The sequence below is a fragment of the Paroedura picta genome, chromosome 6, assembly GCF_049243985.1.
Source record: "Paroedura picta isolate Pp20150507F chromosome 6, Ppicta_v3.0, whole genome shotgun sequence".
Taxonomy (NCBI): Eukaryota; Metazoa; Chordata; class Lepidosauria; order Squamata; family Gekkonidae; genus Paroedura; species Paroedura picta.
Genome location: NC_135374.1, coordinates 74,256,750 through 74,272,283, shown reverse-complemented (window position 1 = coordinate 74,272,283; position 15,534 = coordinate 74,256,750). Strand labels below are relative to the sequence as shown.

General features: G+C 41.5%; 1 protein-coding gene across 5 annotated transcripts in view; it reads right to left on the bottom strand.

Moving 5' to 3' along the window:
• The window catches only part of SMPX (small muscle protein X-linked), a 107,591-nt gene that overhangs the window by 81,811 nt on the left and 10,246 nt on the right, over positions 1-15,534 (bottom strand). For all 5 annotated transcript variants that reach the window (XM_077343061.1, XM_077343063.1, XM_077343060.1 and 2 more), the window contains exons 3-4: positions 15,429-15,512; positions 7,347-7,497 (exon numbers count right to left, since the gene is read on the bottom strand). In XM_077343061.1, coding sequence (XP_077199176.1) covers positions 7,360-7,497; positions 15,429-15,512 — 222 coding nt within the window. In that variant the 3' untranslated portion in view covers positions 7,347-7,359. The remainder of the gene's footprint in view (positions 1-7,346; positions 7,498-15,428; positions 15,513-15,534) is intronic.

Here is a 15,534-nt window from a genome sequence, read left to right as displayed (position 1 = left end):
ATCGAAGGCCTGCAGCCAGACTATGGAGGAGGGAGGCTGGGCTCGATGTCTTTAAAGTTCAGGAAGAAGAGCAAAGGACAGACAGTTCCAAGAGACAATATTCACCCTCCTTTTATCACTTTCAGGAAGAAGCAGGGATTAACTCTGAATGGAATCAAGGTACAGGGACTGAAACCAAGGTTATGGCTTCCAAGTGAGGCTAGGGAGGAAAATATGGGTGGAGCACACAGGGCCAAAGAATGAAAGAGAGCAAGGACATGTTCCCTTGGGGGGAAGGAAGAAGACCAGGGTGCCTGACACCCCTCCCCTTCCCATTCTGAGGCTGGCAGGGAGGTTGGCTCAAACCCACTCGGGATGGCAGAGGGTGGGCAAGCCAGTACAGCAAAGTACTCCAGCTCCCTCTTGTTCTCCAGCTCTTTAAATGTATATCCATTATTAAATTGCGTTTTTGTTCTTATGTGAGGATTAGAGAACACAGAGTAACAAAGAACTGTGACTTTTCCTGAAATTGACATTTCCAACAGTCCAGGATGGGGCTTGTACAGCAGCAAAAAAGAAAAAAGAAAAGGGGGGGACACCAGGAATTGTTTGGAGACTACTGAATTGTCAATGTGAGACTGAAGAATCCGTGTCCCTTTCTTCACTGTGCTGATCACTTCTAAGGGGGCCTGATGAACATGTCGCGTTTGGCTGATATTACTAAGAAGAAAGGTAAGTTCACATGTCATGAAGCCAGCCTTGGACTGGCCAGTCTCCCAGTGCTAATTATGGGATATGTAGTATCAGTAAACACTGGGCTAAGCAATGACTGAGGGACTGGCAGGCTGTTTTAATCTCTTGGATTTCTACTGGATGATGACCTGATGGCAGAGTACCTTACTTTCTGGGTGCCTAATCTGAATTTAGGAAGACAGCATGCCTAAAGTGTCTTCCTAAGAATGACATTTAAATTGAGGGAAGTGTTTCTTGTGAACACCTCACTGACAGAACAGTTTCTGAGAATTTGACTTATAATGTTAGTCACAGCTGATTCATTTGGATACAAAGGAATTTTAATCACTGAATTTTTCATTCTGGGCATGTTAAGACCTTTGTAACATACTGAAGTACAGCTCAGGACAAAGCATACTACATCCAAATACAAGAGAGTGGTGATTTTAGTTAGAACTTTGTACATTCCACTTCCATACAGCTGTGATAAATATGTGACAAAGACAAATAAATGAGAAAGAATATATGTAAAACAATCAGGAAGCTTAAAAGCAACAAATGCAGAGAATGCAACAAAGAGGAAACACATCTGAGGTGACAGATTAGCACCCTCAAATGATGGCTTGTATCTGTACTTTTAAGGAAACATAAGACTTCACTGCACTGTCGATGATGTATAAATTGCAGGTGCTATACATAAAAAAACTACTTTGGACTTTGAGCAAGTCTTCCATGTCACCTTAAGCTGACCAGTGAAGGGCTGGATACAAATAAATTTGTATTACTACTACTACTCTATTAGTGCTGGAATAGGACCTATACTATCTTCATTATTCACATGATATACCTGATCAACAAAGCATTTATTGTCTAAAATTACAGATAGACAGAATAATACATTTTGGCTCTTGGATATAAGATTCATCTTGATAACAATCAGAATTACCAAAAGTTTAAAAGACATGTTACGGTTTTTACAAATAATCTGTATGGGGCACCAAAATTGGTGAAAGAACTCCTCCCAGCCTGATTTTCTTGTGGAAAAACAACTTGGGGGTGGGGGGGGGGTGGGAAGCAGGAGCCCTTTCTCTTCCCTTCAGCACCATTCCAAGCCTGTTATGGTGTCTTCTTTTCAAAAAGAAGCCATTCCCCACAGAAGCTGTAAGGCCTGACTAAAAAATGTAAAATGCCATTTGGCTTTCAGAGTAAAAACAGATCAATTGCACTTATGAACTAAAATCAACACATCATTTATCTAGCACTGAACCAGGCTACAGTGGATCAATCAATCTGCAAAATGAAACTAAGAATAGATGGGGTGAATTTCCCTACACCTGAAGAAGGACCCGTGCTTGCAAGTTTGTATGAAAAAAATACATTGGGGGGATTAAAACTTCTCAGAATAGTAGAAACAACTATTGTAGTACTCAGTGGCCACTTTTGAGGTTGCTACGCTACCGCAACAATATTACTGAGCCTTTCAAGCCTTGGATTCTGTACAGAAAGGTCATAGGGCTGCTGGGATAGACTTGGAAGCCAAAAAAGCTGGAGAGGGTGATATCCCCCTCCTATCACGTCTCTTGATGGATGATGATTCTCTAATTCAGTGGCATCCACTGAAGATTCAACAGATACAGCATTCAGCCAACCCCAGAAACAAAAGCCACTACACAACTGCTTCCAGCTCAGCCTGGCCTGGGAGTGGCCACAATACAACTGGGACCAGTCCTATTGGCAGCAGAGTTGCCTTGCTGAAACTGGGAACCAGTGAAGGCTGGGACAATGAGGGTGTGCATATCAGTGACATGCTATGGCACGTCCAGAGAAAGTATTGTAGGGTAGCTCTAGGAAATGCTTGAAAATCTATGGCAACACAGAAAGGACTGAATTACCCCATTTTGGTTGTCTTGTACTTCACTTCCTTGGGTGCCAATGGCTTTTTATGCAACTTCAGTCTAAGAAACAGGCAAGATTATGTTGCTGAATACTAATTATTTAACTTACCTACTACAGTAAATAGCTTTTTTCTATCTATACCTATGCCAAAATCCCAAACTATTATAGCACAAGTGACAGCCAAGAAGCTCAACATGTTATCCTCACACAAATGGAAAACAGACAGAACATATTGTGAATTTATCACTGAAAGGAAAAGGGGGAAAAATAACAGGAAGGAACTATGTTTCTGGTTGCTAGGGAAACCCAGAAGGCCAAACTTATCAGAGCAGAATACTTTGTTCTGCTTTGGTATTTAAAGGAGACAATGAGTGGATTAATTTCGGCAAATGAATTTTCTAGGGAAAAAGGAGAGGTGAGAAGAAGTGCCTTAAGGTCCTTGTTGATAAGTAGCACAATAATTCTGTTTCAAGTGTTGTTTTTAAAAATAAAACCAAAGGTGAATCTAAAGGTACTGTTCATAGGCATTTCTAAAGTCATAGACTGCTATTTAGTAGAGCTTGAGTGCCTCCTTGAGGAACCAGCTATACTTGCAAGTCTGAGCTATTTCTGCAGCAGAATGTATCTTCTGAGTATATAAAGATGCCCTTTCATGATCAAGGAGAGAGAATACCAAGACAACTCAGACCCTCACCTCAAGCCTAAACTGGACTGCAAAGGAAATGCATCCTGCTATTATGGTGCTAAGCCTGCTGACATAAGCTGCTCTATGCGTTGATTCTCTATATGTATTCATTACTTTTTAAAGCCTATTCTTTCTGCAGGAACACACACAGCATACATTACCATTTCCTACTAACTTTTGTCTTCACAACAAACCTGTGAGGTAAGTCAGCACAAAGGTAAACAATGTATTTCATGGGTGAGTGGCTATTTGAACACCATCTTCCTCTGGTCAATCATGCCATACTCCAAGCCTACTTGGCACCCAGAAATTAGTTGTCTATTTCTTCATTTTCCAAGGGGAAAATGTGTCCAATTGCACCTTAAAGACCAATAAGACTTTCCAGAGTATAAGCTTTTGTGAATCAAATTTCACTTAAGATATTCACCAGAAATATATTTGTTTGATTCTCATACAGACAAACACAGCTATCTACTTCAAACTGTTTTTGCATTCTAGCATTTTTAAAGGGGAAAAAATTGGGGGTTGGGGCAACCTAGACTACAAACTTAGAAGTAGGTAAAGACTGTTTGAGAGGGCTAATTTTGGTACTCCAACTTGACAGATTCCTAGATACATATTGGGAAAAGTGATTTTATTTTCATAAACCAGCACTACAATTCATGCATACTAAAGAAACCCAACTGAAATCAGTGAAACTTTTCTGAACAGACACACTTAGGAACAATTCATCCATTTTACTGTTATTTAAAACATTTTTATGACAGCTTTCTACCCAACTCAGGGTCCCCAAAGAAGAGAAATCTAAACGTTCTGCTGCATAAAATATGGACAGTCAATTTACTCCAAACTCACATAGAAGAGAGAATTATTTTTTTCCAGTTTCCCCATCCTAGTACAAACCCATCAAATCCCATGCCACTATTCAATGTACCCTAGGAGTTTCAGGGCTTTAACCTATACAAGTACAGTGAGGACAACACAACCTAGGCCATTTCCAAACTACATTTGTATTCATTTTAATAACTGGTTGCTAATGGAGTTTTTCTTTCATTGCAGATATACCCATTTAAATAACCAACTACTAGCAGAATTTATTTACCTGTCTAGACAAACCCGTGTGGTTGAGCACTTTTGAGGGAAAAAGCTTTCCTTCATTTACTACCTCTTAATTGTGCTTCTGAATAACTCTGGTATGGTATTTAAAATGCCCATAGGGCTTCCTACAATCCTGCTTCCCCCACTCCTGATCCTCTGTGCACTTTTCAAACATTTGAAGTTGAGTGCTACAGTGCTGCTCAACCAATATAGCACTTCAGCTGAGATGCCTTGATGCTACTGGCATCTCAATTGAGTCAAGGCATCTCAATGGTGCTGCTATAGCATTGAAGCTGACAGAATTAGCGCAATAGCGCACAATTTAGAATGTTTAAGAAAAGGGAAAACCAGGGTGGAGTGGGGGAAACACAGCACAGTTTTAAATTACCTTAGCATTTCAAAGATGGCTCATTAAGGAAATTTGCTGTATGAAACCCCTGTCCTTGTATTGCTTTACTTAAAATTGTGCTAACAATGAATAATATCAGATTTAAAATGGTAATGTGAAGTCTTCCTAGTCGAAGGAACATATGGATGGAACATATGGTTCCATCCATAAACATAACTTGTAATTACAGTTCATCAAGTTCACTGGGAATTAAAGTTGATACAGACAGGATTCCTGTTTTAAATGACCCCAGAAGTTCATCCATTAAAAGGAAACTATTGACCTGTTTTGTATCTTTGTTTCTCTCTTTCCCCTTGCTGAATGACAGTAAGACTTGTGTGCTCACAGAATCATAGAATAACAGAGTTGGAAGGGTCATCTAGTTCATACCCCCCCCCACACACACACACACAATGCAGGACACTCACAACCCTATCGCTCATCCACTGTAGCCTGCCACCCTGTTGAATCTTCACAGACTCAGGCTCTCTGATGGCTATCCAGCCTTTGTTTAAAAATTCCCAAAGATGGAAAACCCACCATCTCCCAAGGAAACCTCTTCTACTGAAAAACCGCTCTAATTGTAAGGAACGTCTTCCAGATGTTGAGACAGAATTTCTTTTGAATTAATTTTATCCCATTGGTTCTGGTCCATCCTTCTGAGACAAGAGTGAACAACTCTGCTCTATCATCTATATGGCTGACTTTTAAATACTGGAAGATGGTTATCAGATCACCTCTCAGTCGTCTCTTCTCCAGGCTAAACAGACCAAGCTCCACCAACCTTTCCTCATACGTCTTCGTCTCCAAACCCCTCACCATCTTTGTTGCCCTTCTCTGGACACTCTTCAGTTTGTAGCTGAAGTGCAAATATACTCAAAGAATAAAACAACCAAAACGTGGCATATTGGGAAAAAATAACTCAGATTGCTTTTGAACATAGGACTTAAAAATATAATTAAGTAGCCTCCTATCAAGTGACATGAGGAACAAATGACAAAGGGAGTGATGGAGACCAAGTGTATAAGAAATAAATTAGCTTGATTACCAGGTGGGAGCCATGATATTTGAGATCCCTTTGTCAGCTTAATTGGCTACAATTTATGCAGCTATATTGAATCTAACAGAGACATTAATAGGGGTAAGAGTTGCTCTTTACTTTCTTGGGAGCAATTAGAACTGTACTTTGGTGAAAGCATTTGGAAGACTCCCTGTGCAGAAAAGCTTATGCAATTTGTACTGTTCATTATTTGTATTATTACTTATTTTTAAAAGTGCACGTTACCTTAACACCTCTAGCACAAAACTACGGCTCAAACCCATCTCATAATGCCCAAATGCAGACAATTAGCAGCATGGTGTAATATTCTTAGTCAGAAGTCCCAAATTATGTTCTCCTTGAAGTTTCCTGTGCATTGTACTTTTTTCTCTCAGCACTTCCAAAGACATGGAAAACATGATCCTTTAATTGAAGCAATAGGAGCCTTTACATCAATGCAGAATGATCCTGTGGTGACTTGGCAGTACTATGCTTGGCTTCAACATTCCCTATGAGGCACCTTGGATGAACCCTTTCATAGAAGGAGAGCTTTTTATGTACCCTGCTCCTACCCAAAGGAGTATCAAAGCAGCTTAAAATCACCTACCTTTTCCTCCCTTCCTCTCCCCACAACAGACACTCTGTGAGGTAGGTGGGCTGTGAAAACTCTGAGAGAATTGTGACTGACCCAAGTTCACCCAGTCTGTGGAGGAGTGGAGAATCAAACCCAGTTCTCCAGATTAGAGGCCACCATGCTTAGCAACTACACCATGTCCCCCCCTCCCCGTTACTGTAGTGCAGAGCTCACCTTGCCAGCTTATCTACCCAGAAAATTTTAGTTGAAATGTTTTTGGGCAGCAACTCAAATTCAGACTTCATCACAGCTAGATATGTACAACTATGACACATAATTCCCCCTTCCCTTTTTTTCTGTTTCCCCTCTATTACTCAAAATAAAAATAAAAGGTTAAAAAGAAAGAAAAAAGGAAAAGTTGCATAAAAAGGGCAACTAAAATGATTATGATGAAACATCATGAAGATTTTCACGTTATCATTCTAAACTGGATGTTATTTATTCTTGGCCCAATATCAAGTAAAATGGTACAGGGACAGGAGTTTCATACAGTAAATATTCTTCCTTTAATGAGCTGTCTCTGAAGCACTATAGTCATTTTAAACAGTGTTGCTTTTCCCCCTGCCCTTTTTCATTGCATTTTCCTCAGAGTTGTTTTTTTTTAAGCATTCGGAATTGTGCCCTATATCCAGTGGGGTCAAGGCATCTCAATGGTGCTGCTATAACACTGAAGTGCTATACTGGTGTAGTGCTATAGCACTCAACTTAGAATGTTAAAAAAGTCTGAATTGTAGGAAATGCTATGAATATTTTAAACAGCACACCACAGCTCAATAAAGCTCAATAAAGGGTAGATAACCCTTTTGTAAGGCCTCCTATATTGCTCTGATTTTCCCTACTAGTACATGATCGTCACATTAATCCATTGATGTCAGTGAATATTAAACAAGCTTACCTTCTCATTTCTATTACTGTTCAGCTCTGGGGACAAATTTCAGCTCACTTTTTATATTCTGGATCTCTGACAAGTTAACAGCAGGGCCTGGTAGCTTCTTGGCACCTGGGAGTGTCTTTTTCTTTTCCTCTTCTGTTGTAGATGGAAGAGACTACAATAAAAATAGTCAGCTCAAAATAATACAGTGGGGGATGGCACAGCCTTAAAGTTATGTGTCAAGTAGAGGGAATATAATTTACACATATGTATATTATGTCTTGCTCTATTAAAGTGCTTGAGAACATGAGGATATCTCTATCAGGTCATATCAATAATTTATCAACACTGAGTATATCAGAGGAGCCCTGCTGGATCAGACCAGTGGTCCATCTAGTCCAACATCCTGTCTCACACAGTGGCCAACCAGTTCCTTTGGAAGGCCAACAGCTTGCTGGAATATGCAAGATCTGTAGTGTGTGTGATTTAAAAAACATATAAAGAATCTATCCTACAGGGATATTTAGCATAGTTAGATTAGGATCTTCCTGATATATTTCAAATAGTTTACCACTGTGTCCTGATTGGCTCATTCGGAGACTTCCTGCTCCTTTCTCCCTGCTTGCCTCTAAAACAGGTTGAAGATGGCAGAACAACAGTTAGACCTCTCGCTCCTCTTTCTGTACCAAGTTTGTTTCTCTTCTTAAGAAAACTATTTCATTTTTTAAGCATCCTGGTGCTCCGCAATCTTGCATATTCAAACTCTGCCAATGTCCTAGGCTCCTGGACCTTAGACCTCCCCTACCAGTTCTGGAATGCTCACCTACCCAGACTGAGCATTGATTTGGGATGCCATTTTCCAGATGGTCTCCTGGACTGAGATCAAATAGGAAAGAGGCAGAGCATGACTGGGGTGAGCATCCAGCCTCTTTCAAGAAGCAGATCTGCAGGCAGTTGGGGCAGATGAGAAAGACACAGAAAATGGAGAGTGATGACCAGAAGCAAACAATGCAGAAGGTACTGAAGACTTTGATAATTGTTGTCAAAGAGAGAAGTCTGTTCCAGCCAATGCCCTCATAGGCAAAAGCCCCAAGGGGAACCCTTTGGGTCCTACAGCAGTGAGAGAAAAGCAAGGAGAATGAAGACACAAGGAAGCTGGCAAAGAGCTTGCGTGCTTGAAGATTTCTAACACAATTTGTCCCATTGTGACAAATAATAGTTTGTGGAAATGCAGCATTAAAAGGCTAAGAAATAAAATGCAGTCCATTGAAGGACTTATAAAACATAGAAGTAATTGTGTGTTATACTACAAATATGCCATTAGACCTATGATGAATCCTTACTTAAAATAAAAATAAATGTTCATTCTTTTTCAATACTGTTCTCTTACAATGTGCAGTGCTATAGGACTGGAGGAAGGGGAATAAAGGTATGGGAAAATAATCCTGCAGCGTAGATGAGTTCATGCTCAGAAACATGGTTCATATTTTGTAATCAAGTGGCTGGAACTGTGTGGTGGCAGAGCAACGGTATGGAAAGGTTTCACTTAAGTTCTTAAGAAAGCTGCTATTTAATGGCAGATATGTAGCATGTATGTAGCAGCGTATCTCAAGTTTTCCTTCACGTCAACTACTGAAATTAGAATTTGGCTTGAACTTTATAGAGTCAATTAGATATCTGGTGGTGGTAAATGTCTTCATGCCAGCATATCTGCAACTGAACAGACCGTGTTCTCATCTGAAATTTTCACACTTCCCACACAATTTCCTTGCTTCTTGCCCTTTCAATCAGTTTCTATCTATATCCAAAGTTCTACCCACATTTCAGCCCACTGAAATTTACTTGCATCCTCCACATGTTCAATAACATGCTCTACACTGGGACTGTTGTGGAGTACCTCAGTGCTCCTTGATAGACACACGAGAATTAAAACCTTTCCAAAGGTCCGGTCCTTAGATTTGAATTTATTCTTAGGAATGCATGAGCACTAATCCCCATCTCAACAATAGGAGTAAAAAATGGAGAGAAAGCTTTGCTTCCTGTGGGTGGCACACTAATAGCATTTCTGACATCCTTTTTAAAGACTTAGTATGCGAGAGCTCAAAAAAATATTTTATAAACAAAAGAAAAGCTTTACAAGCAGGTAGAGTCACTGATAAATATGGAAGAGGTTCAATACTGTTAAAATTTAATTCATTGTGTGGAGCTCCATGTGACCTTCTGAGTGCTTGCCACCTTCTGCCATCATTTAGATGGGAGCAGCAAAAGGTCTAGAAGGAGGCATGGAGAGGGTTACTTCATCCACAGCTTGCTGGTTATTGCTAACAAGTGTCTTGGGTTTACCAGCACTTCTCTTCTTCAACCTCAGCCTTCTAGTTTCCTTTTTTCCTTTCCCACCAGAGTGGTTCCACCCCTTTTCTCCTCCACAGGTCCTCTAGCCCCATCCTTCCTAATTTGGCCTGCTACTCATTCAGCAAGAACACAATATGGCTCAACATCACCTCCCTGTTCCTGCTCTGATCTCCTGTACCTGATTCCAGCGTCAGTTGTCATAGTTATTACCCGACGGATAGAAAGGACATGCAGGGCTAGCCTTCTGATAACTAGCACCCTGCCTCTTTCCTCCCCTGGATTCCTGAGCTCTGAAACCTCAGCCAGGTGAGTTTTGTTTGCTGTCATCTGGGTCAAGGGCCATTGACAGCTTGTTGGCTCTGTGTCAGTATCAGTGCTGGGCATGCTTGTGCCTGGACATACTGTGATGGATATTTCATATTTCCATTTATAACCATTCTTCACAGGTGAATAAGAATACCATATAACAAGAAGGAGGAGTTGGTTTTTATACCCTGCTTTGCACTACCCAAAGGAGCCACAAAGTGACTTACAATCACCTTCCCTTAACAGATACCTTTTGACATAGGTGGAGCTGAAAAATCTCTGACAGGACTGATGTGTGATAACAGCACTAACAAGAGTGTGGCTAGCCCAAGGCACCCCAGCTGGCTGCATGTGGAGGACTGGGGAATCAAACCTGGCTCACTGGACTAGAGGTTGCTGCTCTTAATCACTACACCCAGATGGCCCTGCCCCCTTCTGCAGCTGGGTTTATGAGCTCTAGGCAGGTGAGATATAGGAGCCAATGTTTTCCTTGCTGTCATCAGGGTCAGTGTCATTTCTGAAACATTGCTTAAGCACAGCTGTTGCTTACATATAGTTATGCTCACTTACTTCTCTGAACACGAGAAGTTTCAGGGGGCAGCACTATCCAGATTGGTTCCCTTGAAGGAAAAAGGACTGAAGTCTTAGAATAGGGCTGATTTTGCATTTACTTATTTTTTTTAACGGTTTGGATCCTGTTGAATTCAGATCAATTTGAACTCAGGCCTTCCTCTATACCCCACCCATTGAAACAGAAAGTATTCTGCACGTGATTGGGAAAACTCTGAACAGGAAGGGGTGCCAATTACAGCAGGAGTCTCATTCATTTCTTGAAAGGGGTAGGGGAGAGGATTGGAGACAGCAGAGGAGGAAAATCTCTGGTGAGAGAAGTTAGGGCTTCTAGAGCACAGTCACTTTAAGGGAAGCCTTGCAACTGAGAACCAGGAAGTCCTTGAACAGACACCCTGGCCAATCAGGGAAGACTGCTTTGCTCCCAGGCAAGTTAATTTGGAAAAGGAGCTGTCTACACATTTACTCATGGCGGTTCTTCAAATATCGAGGCTTATATCCACTCCAGGATATTGTGGGGTAAAGATAGGATCACTCCGGATCAATTACGCATGTCGCAGAGCGAAAATTTAAAGCACCCAAATTCGAAGTTGGAGTTGAATTCAGTGTAGGCTGCAGAGATTCATTCAAACTGTGAGTGGGTAAAAAGCTCTGTGCAGACTACACCCAGGGGTCCACAGTGTGATGCCCACCAACATCTTTCCTGGTGAACACCAATTGTTCTTAGAAAGTGGGTGGGGCCAAGGGAGGCTTTTGATGTTCTGATGTTCTGAACATGATATTCTGATGGATAAATTGACGGATTGCAATCTGGATTTTCAGATAGTTGGGTGGATAGGGAATTGGTTAGAGAACCGCACTCAAAGAGTTGTTGTCAATGGTGTTTCATCAGACTGGAGGGAGGTGAGTAGCAGGGTACCTCAGGGCTCGGTGCTCGGTCCGGAGCTTTTTAACATTTATTAATAATCTAGATGAAGGGGTGGAAGGACTACTCATCAGGTTTGCAGATGACACCAAATTGGGAGGACTGGCAAATACTCCGGAAGATAGAGACAGAGTTCAACGAGATCTGAACACAATGGAAAAATGGGCAAATGAGAACAAGATGCAATTTAATAAAGATAAGTGTAAAGTTCTGCATCTGGGTCAGAAAAATGAAAAGCATGCCTACTGGATGGGGGATACGCTTCTAGGTAACACTGTGTGTGAACGAGACCTTGGGGTACTTGTGGATTGTAAATTAAACATGAGCAGGCAGTGTGATGCAGCAGTAAAAAAAGGCGAATGCCATTTTGGGCTGTATCAACAGGGGCATCACATCAAAATCACAAGATGTCATAGTCCCATTGTATACGGTACTGGTCAGACCACACCTGGAGTACTGTGTGCAGTTCTGGAGGCCTCACTTCAAGAAGGACGTAGATAAAATTGAAAGGGTACAGAGGAGAGCGATGAGATGATCTGGGGCCAAGGGACCAAGCCCTATGAAGATAAGTTGAGGAACTTGGGAATGTTCAGCATGGAGAAAAGGAGGTTGAGAGGGGACATGATAGCCCTTTTTTGAAAGGTTGTCATTTGGAGGAGGGCAGGATACTGTTCCATTGGCTGCAGAGGAAAGGACACTCAGTAATGTTTAAACTACAAGTACAATGATATAGGCCAGATATCAGGAAAAAAATGTTCACAGTCAGAGTAGTTCAGCAGTGGAATAGGCTGCCTAAGGAGGTGGTGAGCTCCCCCTCACTGGCAGTCTTCAAGCAAAGGTTGGATACACACTTTTCTTTGATGCTTTAGGATGCTTTGGGCTGATCCTGCGTTGAGCAGGGGGTTGGACTAGATGGCCTGTATGGCCCCTTCCAACTCTATGATTCTATGATTCTAATGAGTTTTGTTGCATTCTCCAACTTGCTTCATAGGGGATGAAGCTCTACTGTAAAAACAGGTTAATGTTGATGAGGAATATCCAATATGTCTATTAATTCATAGTAAAATGCATAGTATCTCACAACACTAGAAAATGCACACACAGAAAGCCCCTCAAATCCCTGTGCAACCCTCAGAAATTTTAAAGGAGGTATTTTTAAATTATTTTACAGATATAAAAGTGTTTTATCATGATGGTTTTAAACCTGGATGTCAACCATTCTGTCAGTAGATTTTTTAACAAGGTCTTAATTAAAATTTAGTAGAGCTACCACTGCAGTATACAATGCTGTGGTGACCTGCCCATGCCCATAAGCCAACAGTTACCCTTTACTAATGTGCTACATACAGCCCATATCTGGCTCGTGGCAGTTAACACAATAAAAGCATCCATACAATTAAAATCCCATAAACAATTTAAACCATTTACACATATAATACTAAAAGGTAGCAGCAACCTAGTCTAGTAGGGCACTAGTAGCCGGGCTTGGGGTAGATGGAAAAACGCTGTCCGAGCTACCTTAGTGATCTGAGGTGTCGAAGATCACACCCAAATTCCTAGCTTGTGGTACAGATGATAGTTGTACCCCATCCAGGCAGGGGAGTCGTGCTTCCTGGTCTTGCCCCTTCCCACCCAGCCAGAGGACCTCCGTTTTAGAGGGGTTAAGTTTCAGGTGATTCTTCCTGATCCAAGCAGCTGGCAAATGTTTCTGGGGGGGGGGGGAGTCCGGCCGGCCATCAATCAGGAGATAGAGCTGGGTGTCATCCGCCTATTGATGACAGCCCAGCCCATAACTCCAGACCAAGTGTGCAAGAGGGCATATGTAGATATTAAATAAGCAGGGAGAGAGAACCGCCCCTTGTGGCATGCTGCACGGCAATGCAAAGGGGTCAGACAACTCATCTCCCACTACAACCCTCTGAGACCTGTTCTTAAGGAAGGAGGTCAGCCATTTCAACACTGTCCCTCCTACCCCTGTGTCAGCAAGGCGTTTGGCCAAGAACCCGTGGTCGACCATATCAAAAGCGGCCAACAGGTCTAACAACATGAGAATGGCCAACCCGACTCGATCCAGTTGGCGCCTCGATCCAGTTTTAACACCTGAACTGGACTCACTCAAATAAGAAATCATTCATATGCGGAATAATTAAAGATATCTGTTTTGCCACTGACAGTGACTACTGTTTAAACCAGGCTTTCTCAATCAGGGTTTCATTTTGCCTCCATACCCACCCCATGCTCACCACCACAAATGAACAGAGCAGGAAGGCTGAGGTGGCTGCATTGAACCCCAGATCCACCCCCCCACATGGGGGGCATCCAAAGCTCCTGGAGGCCCCTATACAGCTAGGAGGTAAGCTTTTCTCCATCTTCCATGCCCCCATTCCCAGTATGAGTATAAAATTAATGACATGATGGCTTATTTGTTGCCCTTTAACTCAAGAGAAAATTGTTACTCTACTTGAAAAGGACAGTTATAAAGTCTAATGTGGATTTATCATGTGAGATCTATGTTGATTTTTAGAAAATGGCCTAGCTACTTTCTTGAGATATGGCCTAAGCTTAGTATGTTTTGGAATTGCAATTTGAAGGGGGGAAATTGCCTTATGAAAATTTTGATTTGATATAATCTGTTGGCTGTTATTTTCTTGCATTAGGGTTTTGTAAAAATAAAAGTATAATATAAAAAAAAATACCACGGAAAAATTCATTTCCTTATATCAGGAACTAAACTTCTAATTAAATTAGGGTCTTATCTGCACTGGGCTTTTTATCCTTTATCTGAATGGACTTAAAAGAGCAATCTGTATCTTATACAATTTCCAGTCTGATGACAATTGGGTTTATTATTCCATCTCCAACTTCTGGGTTCCAATCTAGAGTGACACTACCTTTTCCCTGGGATATCTGAGAGTGGATATTATCTGCTTAATTAGAGAAAAGTGCTCCAAAAGGCCATTCTTCTTTGTGCAGATGTTTGCCTTTTGGATTTTCCCCCCCCTCCCCCTAGCCTGGCTGTGCCTCCATTGTTCTCCCTGAAGATGCCACCTCCACATACACCCTCCCTCACTCACTCTGGCAGCAGAGCCAGTAGGAAACAGAAATCAACAAGCCACCTTGTGCTCCTCCATTGGCATTTCCCCTTCCCGACGTGCTCTGGCTGTAGAGTAGGGGAACAAAAGGGTCAAAATAAAACCCTTGCCAGCCTCCTGCTCCTTCAGTGCTGGTTGGAGCTTCATACAACCCCTGCTTCTCCCCCCTGTACTGTGGCTAAAAGGTGCCTATAGGTGCTGGCACCCCTCCTAGATCAAGCAGGAAGGATAGAGGAGACTGACATTTGGAATGATCCAAGTGCAGAAGACAGAATCTGGGTGAAAGCTTCTTTGAGTCAAAGGAATGTTGGAGATCTGTTGCAAGATCTGGGATCAGATCAATCAGCATTTGGCAGGATCAGTACCTAGTTTCAATGTAATGCTATTGTAATGCTAGAGGCTCTGTTTACCAATTCTCAAACTTGTAATTTCTTGTTTCTAAAATGCAATAAGAGTAAGAAATCTCTCTTCAATGTTTAGAATGTAATACTCATACAAGCCTGGAAAGGTAATGACCCACACGTGGACAGAAAGACAGAGAAACAATATTGGGATCTTTTTCCAATTTGAATTTACAGGAAGATTGCCAAGATGTTGATTTTTTTTTTAAATAAGGTTAGCTAAAACTAGGGTACAGTCATTGATCTGGCTGCATGTCTTGTTTTTTTGGAGGTGGGGGGCTGGACATTTTGCTACCAGTTTTTAGAAACTTTTGCTTCTATGTTCTGCTTTGATATTATAAAAACACTCTCATTCATGCAGATATTGATTTAGATTGACTAATCATTTTATGGTGATCCAAGATAAAAAGAAATTCATCTTCCAGAAATTTATGAAGTTTTGCTCACGTATTGCTCTCACCTCATCAGGTTCAGTAAATTCTTTCCTTTTTGGTGGTTGACCTGCCCCAGGTAAAAGTGCTCCCATTGGGATGTTGATATTAGCCTGAAAATTAGAAATCAAATCA